This window comes from Danio rerio, chromosome 4 (genome assembly GCF_049306965.1).
Source record: "Danio rerio strain Tuebingen ecotype United States chromosome 4, GRCz12tu, whole genome shotgun sequence".
Lineage (NCBI taxonomy): Eukaryota > Metazoa > Chordata > Actinopteri > Cypriniformes > Danionidae > Danio > Danio rerio.
In genome coordinates this window covers 63,728,676-63,752,407 of record NC_133179.1, presented here as the reverse complement: position 1 = coordinate 63,752,407, position 23,732 = coordinate 63,728,676, and the positions used below count along the sequence as shown (strand labels likewise).

Genomic DNA, 23,732 nt, shown 5'->3' with positions numbered 1-23,732 from the left:
CTGACAATCACTGATTATATAATCTAGGGGTATGATATCATCTAGGGGCTAAATCAAACTTTCTTTAAGTATGAGCAAGCATGGGGCAGCCTATTATTACTTAAAGGAAATTAGCTTATCTGCTAAGAATCGGAACTGGCGATGATATGTCCGTGAGCAGATGAAACTGGCCAGCATACTGACTCTAAGCGACTTTGAGTAAACGATGAAACATTAATTGAATATAAGGATTTATTAGGTTAATCAATCTAAATTAGACCTAATCACGACCTATAAGGTAATCAGCTTGAATTAGATTAATCTATATCTAAAATTATTATAAATTGGAGACAGATTAAAATTCAGAGCTAGAAACAAATTAAAATAAATTATAACGAACAAAAATATTTCTTTTCACATGTGCTAAAAGGCTTCAACGCATTTAACCTTCACCCATGCTGTTAGTTCCGTCATGGGACTAATAGATGGACCTTCACATGTGTGTGTATTTATATAGTTTATAACCATAACAGTTCTACAGTTTCTTCTATTTTACTTGTTGATTTCTATTTTATTTAAATAGTGTATTTATTTTGTTAAAGAGCCCATATTATGTTTTTTTGAAAATGCCCTTCCATGTAGTGTAACACAGCTCTACGTGAAGTGAAATATGCAGCTAATGTTTAAATCTGTAAGTGCACAGTGTTTAAAACTGTTGATTCATCTATAAAAGAGTCGACTCATAGTGCTTCAAATGAGTCGTCTTGATAACGAGTCATTAGGTGTTTCATGAGATTGTATCTACGAAACACAAGTAGTTGCGTGTGCAAACCCGGGAGATTTGAAACCTGCGGCCTCGCCCACTAACACAGAAAAAAGCCACACACACACACACGCGCGCGCCGGTGGAATGTGATGTCACACTGTGCAGATTGATATTATTGAGTCTCTACCCAAAGATGAAACCTCAGCATTAGCCCAGCCTTGAGCAGTTTGAGTGCTTCTGGAAACTTCATGCTTTAGACTGGGTGTATATTACATGCTTAATATTCAATTTTTAGACTGTGTGTGTGTGTGTGTGTGTGCGTGTTTTTGTGACATATCAGGACACAAATCTGTATAATGACATGGGTATGACACAGGTATTACAAAAAGGAGGTGAAATATGAGGACATTGGTGACGTCCTCATTTCTCAAAATGCTTATAAATCACACTGAATGAGTTTAATCAGAGAGTAAAGCTGCACACAGTCTCCTGTGATGGTTGGGTTTAGGGGTGGGGTGGGGTGAGGGCAATACAATATACAGTTTGGACAGTATAAAATGAATGGAAACCTATGTAATGTCCCCACTTTTCACAAAAACAAACATGTGTGTAGGCCTATTATTATTTAAAATAAAATTTTAAAATAAAATTGATTATATTATGTACAAAATATTATTCTTTATAATTATATCCAGTTACCCTAAAACTTTGCTTAAATACCATATACATTTATTAAATAAATAAAACCAAAAAGTAAATAACTGTTTGAGCTGACAAGTTTTCAGGACATATCAAATTTCAGCACAACACTAACTAACTAGTCTCACTCACACACACACACACACACTTGTACACACTCTCACTAACACACTCACTCTTGTACATACTCTCTCTCACACACTTACATTCTATCTCAATTCAATTCAGAAATACTTTTTTAGCATGACTGTAAATGATACAATGTTGCCAACACAAACACATCGACATCTCACAGACACATGTACAAGCTCTCATTCACAAAGATAAGCCCTCCCTCTCACACACACACTTCTACATGCTTTCTCATAAACGTACTGGCTCTCTCTCTTACACACACTACTACATGCTGTCTTTCACTCACACACACACACACACACACAAACAAATGTGCATTTGATACTTATATAATTTTACGTGCTCATTAGGCTTACGATAGGTGGTTGCATTGTAATTATTTGGTCATAAAGGTATTAATTGTTTTAAATAGTTTTTCAGCTAATAATGTTTGTGATGTCATACATGCTGCAAAAGGCTTTTAAAGCTGACAAGACGTGGAGCAACCATGACCAGAGCGTTCCAGAGAGAAGGTGTCTCTCAAAATGCAGTGGCCCAGCTCGCTGCAATTGCAGAGCTGTACTTTGCGAACAGGGAGCAATTTAACAGAATCAGCTTCACACCAGGAAAATGAATAGAGTTCGCTCAAAAGTGTAGAGAGCTCATTTTTGGAGATTTTTGCATAAAGGTTGTATCAATGAAAAGGAAGGGTTCTTTTGTATGTTTCTTTGTTAAATAATGCTCCGGTTTACTGTTGGTAAAATGTAGAAGCAAAAACCTACAGCACAATAAGCTTAGCTTATAATGCCAAAAAAAAAATATATATATTGAAATCAGATGCAAAAACCTTTAAATTCCGAATAAATTCATTAATTTTCTTTTCAGCTTAGTCCCTTTATTAGTCTGGAGTTGCTACAATGGAATAACCCAAGAGCTTATCCAGCACCATCCATGTTTTACACAACAGATGCCCTTCCAGCTGCAATGCATCACTGGGAAACATCCAAACGCACACATATATATATATCTGAGCCTACTCAATTTACCTGTACCACATGTCTTTGGATTTGTGGAGGAAACCAGAGCACCCAGAGGACACCCACACAAACACAGGGAGAACATGCAAACTCAACACAGAAATGCCACCTGACCTAGCTGAGGCTCGAACCAACGACTTTCTTACTGTGAGGCGAACGTTCTACCCTCAGCGCCACCACATTGCCGGCAATTTAATTGTTATTCTAAAATTAGTTTTTTTTTCAGCCTACTGTTTGAAAGATAATGAAAAAAATATTTGCCACAAAAATAGTTAAATTGCAGAGCTGAGACTTAAAATATGTATACATTTTAGAAAAAAAATGTATATGGTGGCTGCATGGTGGTGCAGTGGGTAGCATATTCGCCTCCCAGCAAGAAGGTCACTAGTTCGAGCCTAAGCTGGGTCAGTTGGTGTTTCTGTGTGGAGTTTGCATGTTCTATCCATGTTCGTGTGGGTTTCCTCTGGGTGCTTTGGTTTCCCTGACAAATCCAAAAACTTGTGATCAAGACGGCGGAAGGGCCACAGCACTTTAGAGTCATGCACACCAATCAGGTAAAAACCTGTCGACTATGCATGAGCTCAGAAAATGTGATGAAGGAGCACCCAGAATTCAGGTGCTTCAAATGTGACGAAAGGGGACATTTCGCAAAACATTCTTTCTGCAGAGCGGTGTGAGGCTAGAAGTTTGAATTCAACTCAGTGTTTACCTCCCCTCGCGGTGTCGCAAACTTGCGTAGAATCTGATTTCTTTTAGCTTTGTGTTGTGCATGAGCAGGTGGCCAGTGCGTTTGCGGGCCCTTCACGGTGCAGACCGTACAAGACAGCTCTATAAAAAAAGACTATAAATACTTGAAGCAGCACTGGCCTATTGGTTTCCGTAGTGTAGTGTTTATCATGTTTGCATTACACGCTAAAGGTCTCCTGTTCGAAACTGGTCGGAAGCATACAATTAGCGGACCCCTTTGTCCAAAGCGACATACAATAGTGGAGGTATTCAACAAGACGAGGCAATGCATACGAAAAAGGGCTATTTATTCCAAGTAATTTGTTTGTACTCAGAGAATTTAGTGCTGGAGTAGGAGTTTCGTTTTCTTTAGAGAGAGGGATATTCACCGGGGTTCGGGTGTACTCTGAAGAGATGGGTGTTAGCTGTCGTTTGAAGGACACCAGTGTATCCGTAATCCGAGTGGGAATGGGAAGATGATTCCACCAGCGTAGAACATTGAATGAAAACATTATGGAAAAGTGACTTTCCGTCTCTCTGCGCTGGCACCACAAGACAGTGCTCTCACCCTAACCGGAGGCTCCTATGGTAATCACGATGGCTTTACAAGCGGAGGGTCTCCTGTTAGAGACTGGGCGGAAACATTCAGATTTGCTTTTACTCACATTCTCAATTGGCTCTCTGCTCACTGGATGATCCACGATACAAGGGCATGGATCTGTCAAATGTCATGACTTGACGTTGTACGAGGATTTGATGAAAAAATGCCCTGCAAACCTTAAAAAGCAACGCCATCCCTTTCAGTGGACTTGCATTAAAGCCCGCGTGATGCGGCACTTTGTCAGTGTTACTGTATCATTCGGACATGGGGGCAGAGAGTTAAAGACTTCAGCCTGAGCACACTGCCGCAGGCTCGGTTTGTCAGAAGTGGGATTCGAACCCACGCCTCCAGGGGAGACTGCGACCTAAACGCAGCGCCTTAGACCGCTCGGCCATCCTGACATGCAAACTTAGCAGGAGCTGTCTCCTGGGAGCCACACCGCAGTACCGTGACATGGAATCTGGTGTTTCACAGCTTGCCCAGCTCCGGCTGTCAGCTCATTGGCGCCGCAGGCAGCTAAGCTGTGCTCGCCTCCTGGGGCTGCGCCTAGTTTCAATAGCCAACACTTGACAGCTGTCATTGCTTACGGCCACACCACCCTGAGGGGGCTATAGAGCAAACAGGAAGTGAGTTGGCAGCAGTAAGGAGAGAAAAGCTCTCCCCATTTTGTTTGTCTACCTTTTTGTTTATTGACCTTGAGTGTTTTTGTTTGTTTTTTTTTCTTTTTTGTCTTTAAAAACCACCTAACAGCAGCATTTTGCTGACTGAAGGGTGGTAATGTAGTGTGTTTTATTTTTAATCATGGACAGATTCCCCGGCAACGACATGGAAATGGAGGGACTTGCACGAAAGGATAAAGAAAATGGGCTGGATGACAGACGAAGAGATAAAGAAAACGGACTTGACAACAGACAAAGAGATAAATAAAATGAAGAGCCCGGCCAACGAAGAGGTGAGAAAGGTAAGGATAAGCAAGAGGTACAAAGAAGAGTATGCACAAAGGAAGCAACAGTAACTGTAGAAGTAGAAAATGTAAAAGATGCAAGAAGATTTGATATAACCAAAGCAGTCACGGAGCTGATTGGAGCAGGAAGAATTCTGGCGGTGAGACTCAAACAAACAAAGGGAGTATGAAGTAACAATGGAGACTGAAGATGACACGAAAATTTTAATAGACAATGGATTGACAATTAAAGGAGTGAAATCTGAAGTACGGAGGTTACAAAACAGAGACTATGTTGTTTCGTTCAAGCATCTGCCTGTTTACCTAGCAGATGAAGAAATTTTAAGCAAGCTAGAGAGATGGGGAGTTTTCCCCATATCTAAAATTAAAAGAAGATTGTATCCTTTCACAAACATAGAAGATGGAACAAGGTTTGTAAAAAACAGATTTCAGGAAGAGATGGTCTCCTTACCATACAGTACCAAAATCGAGACGGCAGAAGCGCCACAGCACTTTAGAATAATGCACACCAATCAGGTAAAAACCTGTCGACTATGCATGAGCTCAGAAAATGTGATGAAGGAACGCCCAGAATTCAGGTGCTTCAAATGTGACGAAAGGGGACATTTCGCAAGGACCTGTACAGCGGTGTCGGTTCGGATTGTAAATTGGCCCTAATACCTGCAGGGAGCTTGTCACGCTGAGTTGGCTTTGTCCGCTCGATTGACCAACGCGTACGCCTTGTTTTATCCTTGCAGGCCTAACTTCGCTGGTGAAAGCACTCGTGGGGTTTCTGTAGTGTAGTGGTCATCAAGTTCGCGTGGGGTTTCTGAAGTGTAGTGGTCATCACGTTCGCGACCTGGATCTCAGGTCTTCTATGGAGGGACTGTCAGGAATCCTGTAAGAGCATCCCATCCACACAACCTCTTGCCATAAAAACAAAGCAGAATGTGTGGTGAAGGAACTCCGGGTTGACAGAGCCTTGTCCTTGCTCCAAGCAATGTGCTAACAAGGTGCTGAACAGAGTGACGGTGGCACAAAGGTTAGCGCTTATGACTACGGATCAGAAGATTCACGGTTACGGAAACCAAGAAACTGTGTATGAGAGAGTGCGTAAGTTTATGAGTGGCACTTGTGCAAGCGGAGCAGGGACGTGCCAGCGATCAGAATGAACTGGAGTTTGTGCCAAGACTGGCTTTCCAAAGTGGCAGCTCCCATATGTTCTAGCGGTTAGGATTCCTGGTTTTCACCCAGGCGGCCTGGGTTCGATTCCCGGTATGGGAAGGCTCCTTTTTGGCCAGCGGTCAGACTGCAGCTACCTTATAGGATGTGGTTGTGGAACTGCCCCGTAAGCCTTCGATAGCTCAGTTGGAAGAGCGGAAGACTGTAGGTGGGATGATGGCAATCCTTAGGTCGCTGGTTCGACTCCGGCTTGACGGACATCTTTTGCGCTCAGAGCCGCTTTCTTGCTTTCGCCAAGTGAGTTCACCAGTGCTCAAAGTTCAGCATGGAGGTGAAAAGGAAGTTCCCTGACCGGGAATCGAACCCGGGCCGCGGCGGTGAGAGCGCCGAATCCTAACCACTAGACCACCAGGGAAGGTCTGGCTGACGGGTGCCCTCAAGTCTAGCTGTGGGCCTCCACCCAGGTGTGCTGCAGCTGCTCTGACAAAAATAACTCTAACGTTTGCAACCTCCTCCTGGGGAAGAGAAAGTCTCAGAGCCTGGATCACAGTTCTTCTTGGGAGGGACTGTCACAATCTCGGTGTAAGAGCATCCTATCGACACCACAACTTGCCATGACAACAAAGCACAGCATGCGTTGAAGGAACTCCATGTTCACCGAGCCGTGTCCTCTTTAAAAGTAGCATGCTAATGAGCACTACTGACACGAACTGGGCCAGTGGCGCAGTGGATAACGTGTCTGACTACTGATCAGAAGATTCTAGGTTCGACTCCTGGCTGGCTTGTTCAGGAATTTTTTGCGTTGCTCTCAGTGCAGTGCGGTCGCGGTTTGCCCCTGCCGTAGTTGTTCGGTTCTACTCTGGAGTGAATCGAGTTTCTGGGGCCGCCAGCACAGAGCCTGTGGGGTGCTCTCCTGGGTTCAAAGGCTGCCCCAACTGTTCTCATGTCTTGGTCCCGTACATCCCTCAGGATTTCCAAAAGAAACCAGTACAGCCACTCTCCTGGGAAGACGGCAGTGACAGCTTGTAGACCAAAATGTTTGCTGTGAGGCTAAGGCGTTCTACTGCAGCACAGATACGCATTCGAAAAGCAGACAATATTCAAAAACAAAGTGCCAACCTAAAACAAGATTGCAGTCAAAATGACCACCTCAGACAAGTGTGAGCAATGTTTCAGTCTCTGTTATATGTCGGCAAATATGCCACACAGTGCAGACGCTCATACTACTGAAAAGGAAGTTACCTGACTGAGAAAGGTATAAATAGAAATCGGAGCCTGCTCCAAATGACTTGGTCAGCTCCAAGCGGGTGAGACTTGAGCTCCAAGTGGGCTGTAAAAACCTCCTGGAGTTATCATTCATTTAATGTCTGGTACAAGACACTGCGTCCAACCAGTTATGTTTGAATGTCAAACCTACCCCAATCCTTAACCCAACCTCACAGTTTCCTGCTGTGTTTTATCAACCTCCCAACCTACCCCAACTCTTAACCCAACCTCACAGTAACAAACCTCCATGTGGGTTTCATTGATTCAATGTCTCGTACATGGCACAGAATACAACCTATCGCAGTTTATTAAAATCACACCTACCCCAGCCCTAGGCCCAACCTCACGATAACCTGCTGTGTTTTATTCAATTTTACTCCTACCCCAACCCTAAACACAACCTCAGAGTAACCAGTTTTAATTTTTTTTATTTTTATGAATGTCTACTACAGCTACATCAATCGCAAACCCAGCCTACGTGCGGCATAAGTGCCTACCACTTAGAGGTCATCCAGCCAACTTGCAGTGTAATCTCCTCCACTTGTAGGTCTCTGAGCTGCAGCAACACCTAAGCGCTCTGACACACAGACACAAAAGAAAATATTGCTTTTAACCTCCTCTTGGAGAGGAGAGAGTCTCCGACCCTGGATCTCAGGTCTTCTATGGAGGGACTGTCAGGAATCCTGTAAGAGCATCCCATCCACACAACCTCTTGCCATAAAAACAAAGCAGAATGTGTGGTGAAGGAACTCCGGGTTGACAGAGCCTTGTCCTTGCTCCAAGCAATGTGCCAACAAGGTGCTGAACAGAGTGACGGTGGCACAAAGGTTAGCGCTTATGACTACGGATCAGAAGATTCTCGGTTACGGAAACCAAGAAACTGTGTATGAGAGAGTGCGTAAGTGTATGAGTGGCACTTGTGCAAGCGGAGCAGGGACGTGCCAGCGATGAGAATGAACTGGAGTTTGTGCCAAGACCGGCTTTCCAAAGTGGCAGTTCCCATATGGTCTAGCGGTTAGGATTCCTGGTTTTCACCCAAGCGGCCTGGGTTCGACTCCTGGTATGGGAAGGCTTGAGTGATTTTGCTTCTGTCCTTTTTGGCCAGCGGTCGGACTGTAGCTACCTTATAGGATGTGGTTGTGGAGCTGCTCCGTAAGCCTTCGATAGCTCAGTTGGTAGAGCGGAGGACTGTAGGTAGGATGATGGCAATTCTTAGGTCGCTGGTTCGACTCCGGCTTGACGGACATCTTTTGCGCTCAGAGCCGCTTTCTTGCTTTCGCCAAGTGAGTTCACCAGTGCTCAAAGTTCAGCATGGAGGTGAAAAGGAAGTTCCCTGACCGGGAATCGAACCCGGGCCGCGGCGGTGAGAGCGCCGAATCCTAACCACTAGACCACCAGGGAAGGTCTGGCTGAAAGTTGCCGTCAAGTCTAGCTGTGGGCCTCCACCCAGGTGTGCTGCAGCTGCTCTGACAAAAATAACTCTAACGTTTGCAACCTCCTCCTGGGGAAGAGAAAGTCTCAGAGCCTGGATCACAGTTCTTCTTGGGAGGGACTGTCACATGCTCGGTGTAAGAGCATCCTATCGACACCACAACTTGCCATGACAACAAAGCACAGCATGCGTTGAAGGAACTCCATGTTCACCGAGCCGTGTCCTCTTTCCAATCAGCATGCTACTGAGCACTGCTAACACGGACTGTGCCAGTGGCGAAATGGATAACGCGTCTGACTACGGATCAGAAGATTCTAGGTTCGACTCCTGGCTGGCTCGTTCAGGAATTTTTTGCGTTGCTCTCAGTGCAGTGCGGTCGCGGTTTGCCCCTGCCGTAGTTGTTCGGTTCTACTCTGGAGTGAATCGAGTTTATTGGGCCGCCAGCAAAGAGCCTGTGGGGTGCTCTCCTGGGTTCAAAGGCTGCCCCAACTGCTCTCGTGTCTTGGTCCCGTACATCCCTCAGGACTTCCAGAAGAAACCAGTACAGCCACTCTCCTGGGAAGACGGCAGTGACAGCTTGTAGACCAAAATGTTTGCTGTGAGGCTAAGGCGTTCTACTGCAGCACAGGTACGCATTCGAAAAGCAGAAAATATTCAAAAACAAAGTGCCAACCTAAAACAAGATTGCAGTCAAAATGACCACCTCAGACAAGTGTGAGCAATGTTTCAGTCTCTGTTATATGTCGGCAAATATGCCACACAGTGCAGACTGGGCCAGTGACGCATACTGGCACCTGTAAGTCGTGGTTATTCTTGGCTACACCGGCCAATCACGTTCTGGGTTGGAACAAAGATTTTTTTTTAATTCATGGTTACGCTGGCCAATCACGTCCCGAGCTGGAACCAAGATTCACCCTATTCTTGGTTACGGCAGCCAATCATGTTCAGAGTTACAATGAACGCTATGGCCAATCAGAGCCCTTATACCATTCAAGATTTGTACTGTAATAACAGATTTAGTTGCAGATTAATTCGGACAACAATTGCAAACTAAGTATTTTTATAACAAGTTGGTTTAAATGAATAACCATTACAGTAACATTAATTACTACAACACGATTATTATATGATTGTTATAGATGTTGTATAACGTTATTTGGTAAGATTAACTTAGCCGACCAAGCACTCTTTAAAGTTTTACTACAAACATTTTAATGCAGTTATTATACATTACAACACTTTATATTATTATTTACTACCATAGTTACAATAATGCCCGTGCATTATTCTAACACATCAATGAATCACTCACTTATAATAAATATAAGGCTCATTTCATCAGTCACTGATTATAAACAAATATTATAATAACGCTCACATATGACTACATCACTAATCATAAACTAATCTAATAAATCAATCACAAAGCAAAAAAACAATATGGATCACGCATGAATGCATCACTAATAATAAACCAATAATAGAATAATGCTCACACATTAATTCATCAATAATAATAAAGCGATAATATAAGGGTCACACATTAATCCATCTTCAATAATAAACCAATAATATAATAATGCACACCCCCCATATGGGAGTCCAGGGCCGTAACATCCACTGTCTCTAACGTTAGCTTAAAAGATTTCCGGCATCAAAAGCAGTAGGCATTGCTGAGGAGTATGGCGTCCCCGTCACTCAAACACATGCACCCCCTGCTGGCCTCACTAACACCACTTCCGGCAGCAATCTAGCTTTCCCATGTGGTCTCCCATCCAGGTACTGACCGGGCGCAGCCCTGCTTAGCTTCTGTGGGCAGCCATGGGAGAGTTGCAGAGAGCTAGCTGCTGGCTGGTAATGGAGTTGATGTGATTGTCTGTTGTGGTGAAGGAGCTGAGACAAAAGGTAATCTAAGTACCTACTGTCACCCATGGTCATGACTGAAAGGACAAGATCTCGGATACAACCGGACACATTTTACAAAGTGTTTTGACCCGCTTGTTTGAGTCGCAGCACAAAAGAGAAATGAGCCAACAAAATAACCTGAATGCAAATTATTTATTATAAAATGTAACTCATAGAACAATCAATCAATGCATCCAACAAATGTTTAGGGATACTAATGAAGATAAAGAACTTAGGATATAATCACAACAACACTTTAACTACATGATATAAGTAACGCAAAACAAAACCATAAGGTTAAAGAATCAATGAGATGGGAGGTCTTGACATGAGGACTCCTGAGTAGCCACAGGTCCTGGGGTAGCTAGCACAACAACTTTTATATACCCATTGATGAGCAATGCAGGCATCCAATCACGATTTACCACATACTCCAACCTGGATTTCTCATTCAGGGAATCAGACAGATAACATCATCCAACACAACACTAGCTACATGAACACACTGGAGAGTGGATAACAGATGAGATTTTAAGCCGCAGAGGTGCTGTTATCCAGATGTTTATGAAACTGTTCTTCTCTCAGCCGCCATTATTGTGTTTACATAAATGCAAGGAGCGCGACACATTTACAACCCCATCTACTGCAGTGTAGGATTGTTGGAAAACAGTATACCTATTATACTGTTATTTATAGCCTATTCAAACATTATTCAGACATGAAACATCCTGTGCACATGAGATAATGTTTTGCTGCATTCATGTCATGTGTGCAACTTTTTGTCCATGTGTTTCTTAAGCTGCGCCGAATGAGTGAAACTCTGTAGACACTGACCAGATCTGTACGGTCTCACTGAGAAGATGTGAATGGTTTCCCTCCAGTGTGGATCTTCATGTGTTCATTAAGGTTTGGTGATTGGTTAAAACTCTTCCCACACTGAGTAGATGTGAATGGTTTCACTCCAGTGTGGGTCTTCATGTGTTTAATAAAGGTCTGAGGAGCTGCTGAAACTCATCCCACATCGAAGCTGCGGTCACATTAGAATTTGAGCATGCGAAATTCTGTTGTACAGCGCTGTGAAAAGGAGCCGGATTAAACAAGATGATCAGACATTTAAAAAGCGAACGATTGGTCTATATTTTACTAACTGTCCAGAGAGGTCATGTTTTGATCTTCGATAGGTCTCACACAGTCAAGTTATGCAATTTTGCAGGTCAGAATTCATCAAGCTTGAACTCTGCAAGGCAATGAACTGCGAAACTTGAGGCACGAACTTGCATTTCCGGTCTAACGCATTCACGTGCGTATGAATGGAAGTCTATGGCGAGAAAAGTCCAGTGTGACCGCAGCTTAAGTGCAAGTGAATGGTTTCTCTCCAGTGTGGATCCTCATGTGTCGACTAAGGGAGAATGAGCAGTAAAAACTCTTCCTACACTGAGTGCATGTGAATGGTTTCTCTTCATGTGTTGATTAAGGTGTGATGAGCAGGTAAAACTCTTTCCACACAGAGTGCATTTGAATGGTCTCTCTCCAGTGTGGATCCTCATGTGGTAATTAAGGGATGTTGATAGGCTGAAACTCTTCCCACACTGAGTGCAAGAGAATGGTTTCTCTCCAGTGTGGATCATCATGTGTCGAATAAGGGAGGATGAGCAGTAAAAACTCTTCCCACACTGAGTGCAAGAGAATGGTTTCTCTCCAGTGTGGATCCTCATGTGTCGAATAAGGGAGGATGAGCAGTAAAAACTCTTCCCACACTGAGTGCATTGGAATGGTCTCTCTTCAGTGTGGATCCTCATGTGATAATTAAGGGATGTTGAAAGGCTGAAACTCTTCCCACACTGAGTGCATGTGAATGGTTTCTCTCCAGTGTGGATCCTCATGTGGTGATTAAGGGATGATGATTGGCTGAAACTCTTCCCACACTGAGTGCATGTGAATGGTTTCTCTCCAGTGTGGATCCTCATGTGGTGATTAAGGGATGATGATTGGCTGAAACTCTTCCCACACTGAGTGCATGTGAATGGTTTCTCTCCAGTGTGGATCCTCATGTGATAATTAAGGGATGTTAAAAGGCTGAAACTCTTCCCACACTGAGTGCATGTGAATGGTTTCTCTCCAGTGTGGATCCTCATGTGTTGATTAAGGGATGATGATTGGCTGAAACTCTTTCCACACTGAGTGCAAGTGAATGGTTTCTCTCCAGTGTGGATCATCATGTGTTGATTAAGGTGTGATAAGCAGGTAAAACTCTTCCCACACTGAGTGCATGCAAATGGTTTCTCTCCAGTGTGGATCCTCATGTGTAGATTAAGGGATGATGATTGGCTGAAACTCTTTCCACACTGAGTGCATGTGAATGGTTTCTCTCCAGTGTGGATCATCATGTGTTGATTAAGGTGTGATGAGCGGTTGAAACTCTTCCCACACTGAGTGCATGTGAATGGTTTCTCTCCAGTGTGGATGATCATGTGAATCTTAAGTTTGCTTTTGTTTGCCAAACTCTTTCCACACTGAGTACAGGTGAAACGATTCTTTTTTCTCCTTTTCAAAAAATGATTTTTTTCCTCAATTTTGACATGATGTTCCTCGTCTTTACTCCCCTTATTCTCTTCAATGCAATCTGAAAGAAATAAATAAAACAATAGTTTTCATTAAGTCTTAAAAACTCTCATCAAAAGCTCAAAAGTGAAAAGACACAGGAAACATTGGCTTCACACACTGTAATTTTAATGCACATTAAATGTAAAATAAATCAGATAATATGTTGTTTGGTCCATTAATGTGTACACATTTAAGCAGATACAATTTAATTCATCTTTATTTATCTAGAGCATTTACAACATAAATTGTGTCAAAGCCACTTAACATTGAAGTTATAGTAAATTGAAACAGTTTCAGTCCAGTTTTCAGTTTCTTACATAATGGATCATAAAAGTCATTTTGATCATATTGATAAGACAGATTTAAAAGCTGTAAACGGCCTATTTTTATTTGTATTGTAACAGTGGTGGTTTTGGATAAATAAGTTTTGTTTAAGTCTTTCAAAGAAAGAAAAAAAAACAAAACAAATGAACTTTCAAAAACTGCTCCCAGCGGGATTAGAAGTTGGGCCGTCAGCATAGTAGTTGAATGCTTTATCGCTAGTCCATGTAAGAAGTGAAATCCGTGTCTTTTCCAGACCCTTTCATCCTACTCCCAGTGGACCTCGAACAAAAAAGTATAGGTTATTTATAACCTATGGGCGCCAAACAAGTTTATCTTGTCAAGGATAGCCACAGCAAGCATTAATTTCCACCATTTCATAATCAAAAATAAAAATAAAATAAATTAAAGATTCTCTTTAAATAAGAACTCACACACACATGTACATTGACTCAACAGTAATATATTTAACCATAAAAAATTAAAAATACAACATCACTGCGGAATCACTCCATTTGTGAAGGTTTCTAAACAAAATCAACCATCCTTGTACAACAAACAATAAAAGAAACAAACTAAAACCAAAACGGTTCAAAAATAAATTATAGCTAGTGTAAAGGGGGAATGATGGAATGAGTAATGAACAAAAAGCCTGTTTTATGGGGTTGCAACGTGTGTAAAGATTTTCAGTGTGGGTGTATGAATGAATTAAAATGAACTGACCCGGGCTATTAGTATCGATTGGTACTGGTCCACCCCTTGATAAGTTTCATTTTGGGAGGCTCCTTCCTACCAGACTGACTTTTTCGTTGGCTTCAGGAAAGGATTCAGCTTCCCACTTACTCCACCGAGGATCCAGGAGACTGCTTGCACAAAATGACCACTGTAAAGTTTGCCGGGCACACTGCGTCCATTCTTGCTACACGCCAGTCTTTTTTTTCTTCACACGCCAAAAACCAACAGCTCTTCAACCTCGCACATTTCCTTTCTCCATTCTCTGCCACAACAAACACAAACCCAAAAGAAACAAAATTCTTCTTCTCACTTTTCCATTTCCTCCCTCTTTAATCTTCTTTTCCCTACCTGAACTTCCGTTTTCTTCAACTTGACCCTGGAGGTTTTTGGAAGGGCAGGTTTGACTAGCTTCCCCTATTGGAGCTTAGAAGAAAATATTTGGGGGAGGCATAGTCTTGCCACACTCTCCCCCTTGAAGAAAAAAAAAAAAACAACAACCCCTGGTTGTTTATAAAAGGGATGTCAGAAACCAAGAAACTCCTCTTAATCTAGTGGTTAGAGCAAAATGGCCTTAAGTTTTTCTTTCTCCTGATTCTCCAGTTCTTCAGCTGTTGGAAAGCAAGGCTTAAGATTACAAACATTTACGGTTCAAACATCCTCTCCAGTGTTTTCCAGTGCAACACGATAGTTCAGAGGTCCTAACTGTTGAATTGTCCTGTAGGGTCCTTTCCATTTTTTTGCAAGCTTTGCACTGAAATTATGCAATAAACTTGACTGAGGAAAGCTTACCCTGACACTGTCTTTTTCTTTATAGGATGCCTCTCATCCTGTTTTATTGTAACTGCGGAGTTGTTTTGCCATAGCTGTTTTTCTGAACTCACTTGCTTTCATTTTCAAATTTGACAGTTGTTTTGTAACGTCGTAGGCCGGAGAATCGGTATAAATTGTGTCCATGCAGTAACTTATCTACAGGACCTTGGAGTTTCCTCCCGAGTAGAAGCTCTGCTAGAGTCATGCCGATGGTTTCTTGGACTGCAGAATTAATGGCAAAGCGAAGTTCTGGTAAGTGTTGGTCCCATTTTTATGGTTATCTTCTACATACGCAGAAATCATTTGTTTTAGGGTTCTGTTCAGTCGTTTTGTGAGATTGGTCTGGGGGTGGTAGGCTATTTGATTTTTGTCATTTTCTGTTTGATTTTCCATTTTTAAACTTCAGAGAAAACTGCTGATGTGAACTGTGTGCCTCGGTCAGATAGAATGGAATCTGGTACTCCCCAACTAGTGAGTATTTCTTCTCTGAAGAATTTGGCTTCTGTCTGGGCAGTGGCCTCTCGCATGGGAAATAATTCCAGTGTTTCCTCTAGGATTGCACAGTAGAATCTCTGTCTGCTAGGTTCTGAAATATCTTGATTATATCTGGGTCTTTGTGTTGCTCTTCCCAGATTTCTGCAATGAAGATGGGTCAAAGTACGGTCACTTGAAAGGTGCAGAAGGGCATCCAGCTGGTTTGATGACAGACTCACTGTGCTTTTGATGAAGGGTTTGCGAACCCAGTCGTACTGGTTCCAATTATGCTGCTCAGAAAAATACCTATTGAAATATGCAGACAGAGATTGCAGATGGAGAGTGATTTCCGTTTTAGTAGTATCCCAGTTAAACACATTTTCTGTGATAAATTCATCCAAGGTCAGGAACATGTTTAGATTTAGTAGGTTTGAACACGGCCTTGAAGGGACAAATTAAGCGAATTAAGCCAATCAAATATGTCAGACAGGTATGTAAGATCTGTGAGCTACTTAGCGTCAGTAAAATAACTCCTAAAGGAAGATCCACAATCAATCCTCAGTTCGTAATGCAATGAAAAAATACGCTGCAGGACTTTGCCTGTGGAGAGCCATCTAACCTCCTTGTGCAAAAGCAACGACTCATATTCGGACCCCATTTCTATGCACAACAAGGCAAACAGTCTTGATTTAGTGGGACAAACTTTATGAAATTCACAATCTGTATTGCTGTTTGAAGCACTGCGTTCAAGTCCGCAGGAAGTGTTTTTGCTGCGAGGACCTCTCTGCGAATCATACAGTGGGTGAAACAAACATGCGGAGCTACTTTATGAACCAAAGCAGCGAGTCCTTTATTTTTTCCTAACATGGATCCCACTCCATCAGTGCCCAAACCAACACAATTGTCCCAACAAAGACCAAGTTCATTCAGTTGACCGCTGAGTTTTTCTAAAATATCTTTTCCTGTAAACGTCTTTTCATTGATGAGCAAAATAGTAGATCCACAAGCAATTTTCTCTCATGACTGTAGCGGACGAATACAAGTAGTTGAGATGAGTTTGATATGTCTGTCGACTCAACTAATTGTAATAAAAAAGAAATCCCATTCTTTATTCTTTTAATCAGCTGACGTTTGACGTCGCATGCCATAACAGTTATACGCCGGCTTATGGTGTTGTCTGGTAGTGGAATTTGTTCAATGTAACTTGCATACTTCTCTCTAAACAGTTCTACAGATGGCCTTTGCAGCTGGAGATATGAGGCTCTCTGGAAATGTATGTGGCTATTTGGCCTTGGCAACTAAATGTGCCACCTCATTTGAAGCAGTAAGCGATTTTACTTGCAGCGTGGTTTGACTAGTCATCGTTTGTTTTTGTCCTCTTAATGCTGATTCTTTACATCGAAAAAAGTCGACTGGCTTATCTTTTAACATCGGATGTTTCTTCTGTAAGTGACGCACCAGTTTCACAGGTTTTAAACTGTCATTTGCAAGGACCTCTGAACACACAACACATTGTGGACATGGTTCGTTATTAATCGTATTGTATGTACTGTTCATCATACTTCCGTTGGTTTGATGCACACAGGCCTTTGGTTTTTGTAATGAGCGTTAAACCTCTCTGTTTGGAGATCCCCGTTGACGCGGAGGGTTGGTCATCCGTTTGCTTTAATGCTTCAGAAGGGCACTCGTCATCTTTTTTGTCAGACGGTTTACCGGTGTTAACTTCACCGTCGTTAATTTTAAAAAGCCACAGGTCCATTTTTTGTATATGTTTTACGTGATCGCATTAACTACAAAAGGTGCCTCGTGCCTGATAGTTAGCTGCGGGACTAATCAGATTGACTCTTGTGAACATAAAAAAAAACGTCATAATTTACTCGAGTGCACACCTCAGTTTCTCGATCCCCCCTTAACAGGCGCTGGCGCCCCACATTTTGAAAACCCCTGGCCTATAGTATGGCTAAACAAATTATAAATATTAATAAATTCCTCCTGTCCTTGCGCCTTGTGTTGTGTCAACACTGCACCTAATCCGGAATCACTGGCATCGGTGTTAACCACAAAGGGGAGTCGGAGAACAGGATGTCCAAGGATGGGAGGCGAGGTGAGACAAGTCTTTAATTTCTTCAGTGCTTGTTGACATTGAGGTGTCCATTGAAAAATTCACCCTTTTTTCTTCAATGAGTTCATGGGCTCTGCAATTTGAGAAAGGTTTGGCACAAACATATGGTACCACCCTGCCAATCCAAGGAGTTAATGTCTTTGATGTTTTTTTTGGAACCGGGTAGGATGTTATCGCTTCTACTTTAATGGAATCAGCAGGAATGGCCTGGGTGTTCACCACATGTCAAAGAAATGATAATTTATGTTGGCAGAATTTACTTTTCTTCAAGTTAATGATCAGACCAGCTTTGTGTAACCAGGTGAAGATCTTTGAAGTGTTGGGTGACTGAGGGTGAGTATATGATGTCGTCATCAAAATACACAAAACACATTTTTCCCAGCAACTCTGCTAGGACAGACTCCATTAATTGCTGGAATGTTGCTGGGGCATTTTAAAGTTTTTAAATCCAAAAGTCTTGGATTCACTTCCAGGCTCCATAGTTACCTGCCAGTATCAACTGTTGAGATCAATGGTGGAGAAGATGACAGCACCAGAGAGGGATTCCAGTATCTCTGTGATGTTAGGTAAGGGGTAGGCATCTCTTTCTGTGATAGCGTTCACTTTACGATAGTCCACACACAACCTCATACTGCTATCTTTTTTGGGGACAAGGACAATGCGTGAGGCCCACGCTATTTGTGTAGGTTCTGTGAGGCCATTCATTAGCATTTCTTTGACTTGCTCTTTAACAATCTCTTGCTTCTCTGGTTTTAAACGGTATGGACGTTGTCTGATCAGCACAGGGTAGTCAATATACAAGCAGTGCTGTAGAACAGTTGTTCTTCCAAGCTGGGAGGTACATACTTGTGGATTCTGCAGAAGTAGATGATGTAACTGGCAATTTTCTTCTGGATGCAGGTGAGATTGATCAACTGATGCTTTTATTATTGTCTTGTCATCCCTATTATCTGGTAACTGGAATAGACTTTGTGGTGGGGGATTTGAGGTGAACAACAAAAGAGCTTGGCTTGAGTTTTTTCTGTGCACTTTTTTTTTCTGGTGCAGGTATGTTTTTTTCTGGAATGCTGGCCTGCCCAGGCTGAAAAGCATACACTTGGTTTCGGGTTGATGTGCAGGTTTAATTTTCACCAGCCACATTGATCTGTAGCCCACTGGTAAATATATAATCCAATCCTAGGATCACTAAATAAGTGAGAGCTGTGGAAGTGAGGATAGCAAATGGAATAGGAAAAAACATATTGTAAAGAATGACATTTGTTTTTGCCCGTCCTAAAGGTATGGCGGTCTCACCATTAGCAAAGTAGAGGAGACCATGGGGCCATTGATGAAGAACATCAAGGGAAGCAAGTGCTGACCTCAAATGTTGGTGAAGTAGGGTATAGCTGGCTCCAGTGTCGATTATGGCTTTTCCAGACCAAGCTCCAAGGGTGCTTGATACAATTAGCTGTTGTGGTATGAACTCATGGGTAGGAGGATGACTTGGTTTTGCTGTAATTGTGGAGTTGGAGTTGTAACAGAGATGCTGTTGTGAGAAGGTGCAGGCCTTTGATGCTGTGTGGGTATATTTTATCTCCTTCAGCAGTGGTTCTCAATATACCAATATAAAATATACCAGGATTTTAAAGCGATGATTTGACTGACATTAAAAGTGACCAATCACAGTCAACCTTGTCTAGTTTTGCATTGAACGTAAGGGCAGGACAAAGGCCTTTCTATGTTCCAGTGACAGAAAACAACAACTTAAAAACAAATGCATTATTGAAATAATGCTTTTTGGGTGTTTTTACTATAGAGATGTCTATGTTATTCACAAGAGTAATTAAGCCGAGGACATCCTGCCATTTTGCATTCTCTCCGACGGATTTTACTCGCCTCTAACCTATCACTCTTCTGAAGCCTAGTTTAATACAATCTGAGAGCATACTCACACTATGAACAGTTGCTTTGAACTAGGCCAAAGCACGCTTGTCCTCCATTCAGGCCAGGGCACGCTTACAATATCGATGATGCACTGTTCAGTAGAGAAGTGCTCTCGCTCAGCACAGTGGAGACTTCTCTAGTTATGTTGTTTTAGTCGTTTGGGATGCAGTGACACACAATCAAATATTTTGCCGAACAGATCCGCCAATTTTGACGCTCATAAACAGTCATAAAGTCCTCGTGCTGCAGGAATTAGGAGGTTTGCAAAAGGCACAGCTGTGGTGCATTGAGGAGTTTGCGTCTTTAATAAACTACAACAGTTTGCATTCATTGAACGGTAAGAATGATTAATAAATGCATATGAAATAGTCCCTTAAAAGAAACGTCTTGCTTTCAGTTTCTGGCTTAGGCGCGTTTTGCACTCACACACAAGCGTACCGCGCCAAAGCCCAAGTGAATTGTGCCTGAGCCCGATTCAGCGCACTCACACTTCTCAAACGATCAGGCAAACAGGCCTGGGCACGGTTCGGATAGCATAGTGTGAGTAGGCTCTAAGAGTGTCGGCACGAGCTGCAGGTAATGCTCAATTATTCATTTCTGCAAATGTCGCAAGTGCTTTATTTTAACACGAGAGTGCAGTTATGTAGTTAATCGCCAAAACTGGATATCCGAGCCCTTAAATAGGCTTTTTCAAATAAACTGCAAGTCCTCTCATGGTCTCATCATCGCGTGTGTGTGCTCAGACTATATACAATTGTGATCTCTCAGAAGTAGAAATTATTTATCTTTGCTCCTTGACTAAACTTACTCAAAAACTTTCAAGTATTTAGAATTAGATTGATGCATGACCGGTGACAATGCTAACGCACTTACTTGGCTGTACTGTGATGTGAAACTTAGCCTACCATAACTTTTAGCAAAGGTGAAACTTTTTATTTCTTTACGGCAAAAGAATTATGCTAGAAATGTTTCTGGATGAGGTATTTATGTGATTTATACATAATAGGGGTGTTCTGATCTGTCTTAAAGCATCAACAATTTGTACAGGCATTACAGGTCAAAGCAATCTGTTACATTTACCAAAATAAATAATATTAAAGCACTGCTTTGAGAAATGTAGTGTTGTCAGAAACCAAGTAATTTGTTTTTCTTATTTTATTACCGACAGTGTTCTTGTCTTTTTTGTAAAATTATTTCAGTTTAGGATCAAGCGTAAAATAAAATATTGTATAGACAACAAGCAATTAAGAAAAACAGTGTAAAATATGTAAATAAAAACCCAAGTTTAAATATTTTCATCATATACTTTAAACATTTAAAAGCCTGAAAGTATTGTTTAAAAATGAACAAAAAGTGTCTCTATGGCCTTAAAAGTATGTGGTAGTTTTGCCAGTGCTATTGAAAATGATTCATTGTCATGTACAGAAAAAATAGTCCATACTTTGTTAATGCAAATACCTATATGTAGCCTTGTGATTTAAACAATTAAACAATTTAAATAATTGTATAATTAAAAAAGGGCCATAATGAAAAAAATGTTTTTTTTTTCAAAAGTAATTAACTAGTACTCAGAGTAGTTTTTTAGAGTAATTTGTAAAATATTAGTATCATTTACTAAAACTTGTATTATTTTAGCAGTGTATTATAACTTGAGTACAAATATTCTGTTCTCTTTTCATCTGAGATAACATCAACAAATAAACCAAAAAATGCACAAGCACATTTAGTAAAGGTGTATTATATTATAAATAAATGATTAATTAATTGTTATATTATTAATAAATGGTTTTTATTTGTATAAATCAATAGACAGTTCATATACAGTATTTTTATGAATTGCTGAAAAAACATTGCAGGTGTTCAACACATTGCATGTCAGTCTTGGCTTATTATATTAATGCTGTTTTTAGGATCTAAAAATGTATTCTTTAAAAAGCAAAAAGATTCCAATGGCGACACCTGCTGGTACGTGAAGAATATGGTCAATACTGATGAACTTCACACTCAAATGTTTGCACATCATCAGCATGCTGTAATCCATTTCCTAAGCAGCAAAAGTATTTTTTAGACTAGTTTGTTGGCCAGTTGTAGTCAGTGCAATGCTAAACGTTATTGTTTCACTTTAATTAGTTTTGTCTCACATCGTCCCACACCATCATATAGTTTAAAAAACTGTATAATGTTTTATAATAATTTATTATTTTGGTGTCCATTTCATTCAGCATATTTAAAATTAGGGCCTCCACGTTTTTTGACATACTTTAAATCAGGGTTTCTACAGGTGTCACCAAGTTAAATGTAAGACTTTTTAAGACCATTATGAATGAAATTTTAGACTAAGGAATTTTTCAACTGGCCCAGATGAAAAAGATTTTTATATGTCCAAACAAAAAATATTTTAATATAAAATATTTAATAATACAATAATAAATAATAACATTAATAATAATAATAACATTAAAATATTTTAGATATTTCTTAGCAAAAGATCTTAAATATTGTGTAAAAAGAAGAGAGCTCTACTTGGATCCACACACTTTTTTCCCCAAAATAAACTTTCTTTAAAATAAAAAAAAACAAATAACAAATGTTTTAAAAGTTTTAAAAACTATATTAAACTAAATCTATGCACAACAATCTGTCCAGGTCGATATCCTCAGCAGTCCTTATCATTATGATAAACAGAGTTAAAATGTCTTGTTGGTGATTGTATGAGTTTTGGCCAGATTGGGTAACAAAACATGAACACAGGAAAATGAAGACTTGTTTAAAAAGATTTAAGACATACAGCACAATATTTCAGTAAATTTAAGTTTTTTTTAAGGCCTAAATTTTTGATTTTGGAATTTAAGACATTTTAATACCCAGCGGAAACCCTGTTTAAACACAATAGCCCTGGTAATTAGTTATTATAATAATGTAGGTCAAACTAAGATAATATCTGTGAGAACTAGTAACAACTACAAAAACAAGTTTAAACCCATAAAGAAGTTGATAAAAAAAGGGAATTGTGATCAATGTGACATTTGCAAATGGAAAGTACTAAGCCAACACAATCACTGTAATAGCAGATATCTTCTATGAGAATACTGTGGGTCAAATATTGTCAGCTCAATTAAACCTTTTTAATTTTTTGTTTTTGTTTATTTTATATAGTGCCAGTGCTCAAGGACACTTAACAAACAAAGAGAACAAGAAAAGCAATAACCTTAAGAAGGTGGTGAAAATAGGAGATGAATAATACATAACAAGTATGACATAAATAAGAACAAGTGATGAAACTCATTCTGTCTTTCAATGAGTGCTTATGTGCATTTAGGAGAACTAGGCAGTACACTCAGGGCTGCAAGATGGATTAATTTAGTATTCTTCTTATTAAAATATATCTGAATGAGGATCAAATGACTGAGTTGGTCTATAAGAATGTAAACCAACCTGTTTGTTCCTGCAGATCTTCCTGTTTGACTGTGAATGTTTCTTCAATCTTTACATCTTCACTCTCCTCTTTAATAAACGCCATCTTTATAACAGTGTGGAGATCAGTCGCTTCAGCAGGAGTTTTTCTCTGCGTTTGGACACTTTATCCTGTTTAAAATAAAAAAACATTAAAAATGTCCTGATTAAATTAATTAAAACAATGAACAGAAACAAAATGACTTCTCTTCAATACTTTAACAGTTTCATATGAGAGTCATTAACAAAAATAAATCAGGTAAGTCTGAGCAAGACACAATGAGGTGATTAAAACTAATACTCCATTTCTTATATATAGTGATTTATCCTTAGAATGGAATGACATTATGCTTTTTAATAAATTAAACCTTAATTAAAACACCTATTACTCACATTTATGTTGCTTTATTCAAACAATAGCCCTAATTACTGTGAGTAAATTGTACTTCGTTGTATAAGGGTCAAAATAATGCCAACAGCAGGTTCATAATATAGCATCGGATGAAAACCCTGAAACTTTATTCAATCGCTTTATATTTATGTAAAGGTTTTAAAAACAAACCTTTCTCCAGCTGAATCAAGCGCAAGAGCGGCGCAGCCTAATGACGTCACACGCCACGCCAAAATAAAAGTCTTTTGT

The 23,732-nt window shown here is 40.6% G+C and overlaps 1 protein-coding gene, 1 long non-coding RNA gene and 7 other non-coding genes across 9 annotated transcripts in view; 4 read left to right on the top strand and 5 right to left on the bottom strand.

Moving 5' to 3' along the window:
* The window catches only part of LOC141381959 (uncharacterized), a 239,902-nt gene that overhangs the window by 4,998 nt on the left and 211,172 nt on the right, over window positions 1-23,732 (bottom strand). The gene's annotated exons all lie outside the window — the stretch shown is intronic.
* On the bottom strand, window positions 4,241-4,323 carry trnal-uag (transfer RNA leucine (anticodon UAG)). The gene has a single exon. It is a non-coding gene; the product is annotated as a tRNA-Leu (tRNA).
* trnae-uuc (transfer RNA glutamic acid (anticodon UUC)) lies at window positions 6,078-6,149 on the top strand. Its single transcript has one exon. It is a non-coding gene; the product is annotated as a tRNA-Glu (tRNA).
* On the bottom strand, window positions 6,391-6,462 carry trnae-cuc (transfer RNA glutamic acid (anticodon CUC)). Its single transcript has one exon. It is a non-coding gene; the product is annotated as a tRNA-Glu (tRNA).
* Window positions 6,760-6,832, top strand: trnas-acu (transfer RNA serine (anticodon ACU)). Its single transcript has one exon. It is a non-coding gene; the product is annotated as a tRNA-Ser (tRNA).
* On the top strand, window positions 8,471-8,557 carry trnay-gua (transfer RNA tyrosine (anticodon GUA)). Its single transcript is given in 2 exon segments — window positions 8,471-8,507; window positions 8,522-8,557. It is a non-coding gene; the product is annotated as a tRNA-Tyr (tRNA).
* On the bottom strand, window positions 8,643-8,714 carry trnae-cuc (transfer RNA glutamic acid (anticodon CUC)). Its single transcript has one exon. It is a non-coding gene; the product is annotated as a tRNA-Glu (tRNA).
* trnar-acg (transfer RNA arginine (anticodon ACG)) lies at window positions 9,012-9,084 on the top strand. Its single transcript has one exon. It is a non-coding gene; the product is annotated as a tRNA-Arg (tRNA).
* LOC137491030 (uncharacterized) lies at window positions 10,785-23,693 on the bottom strand. The gene is made up of 3 exons (XM_068220078.2): window positions 23,655-23,693; window positions 23,075-23,224; window positions 10,785-13,273 (listed from the first exon to the last, which is right to left on the bottom strand). The coding sequence occupies exons 2-3, from the start codon at window positions 23,157-23,159 to the stop codon at window positions 12,039-12,041; spliced, it is 1,320 nt and encodes a 439-aa protein (XP_068076179.1). The 5' UTR covers window positions 23,160-23,224; window positions 23,655-23,693; the 3' UTR covers window positions 10,785-12,038.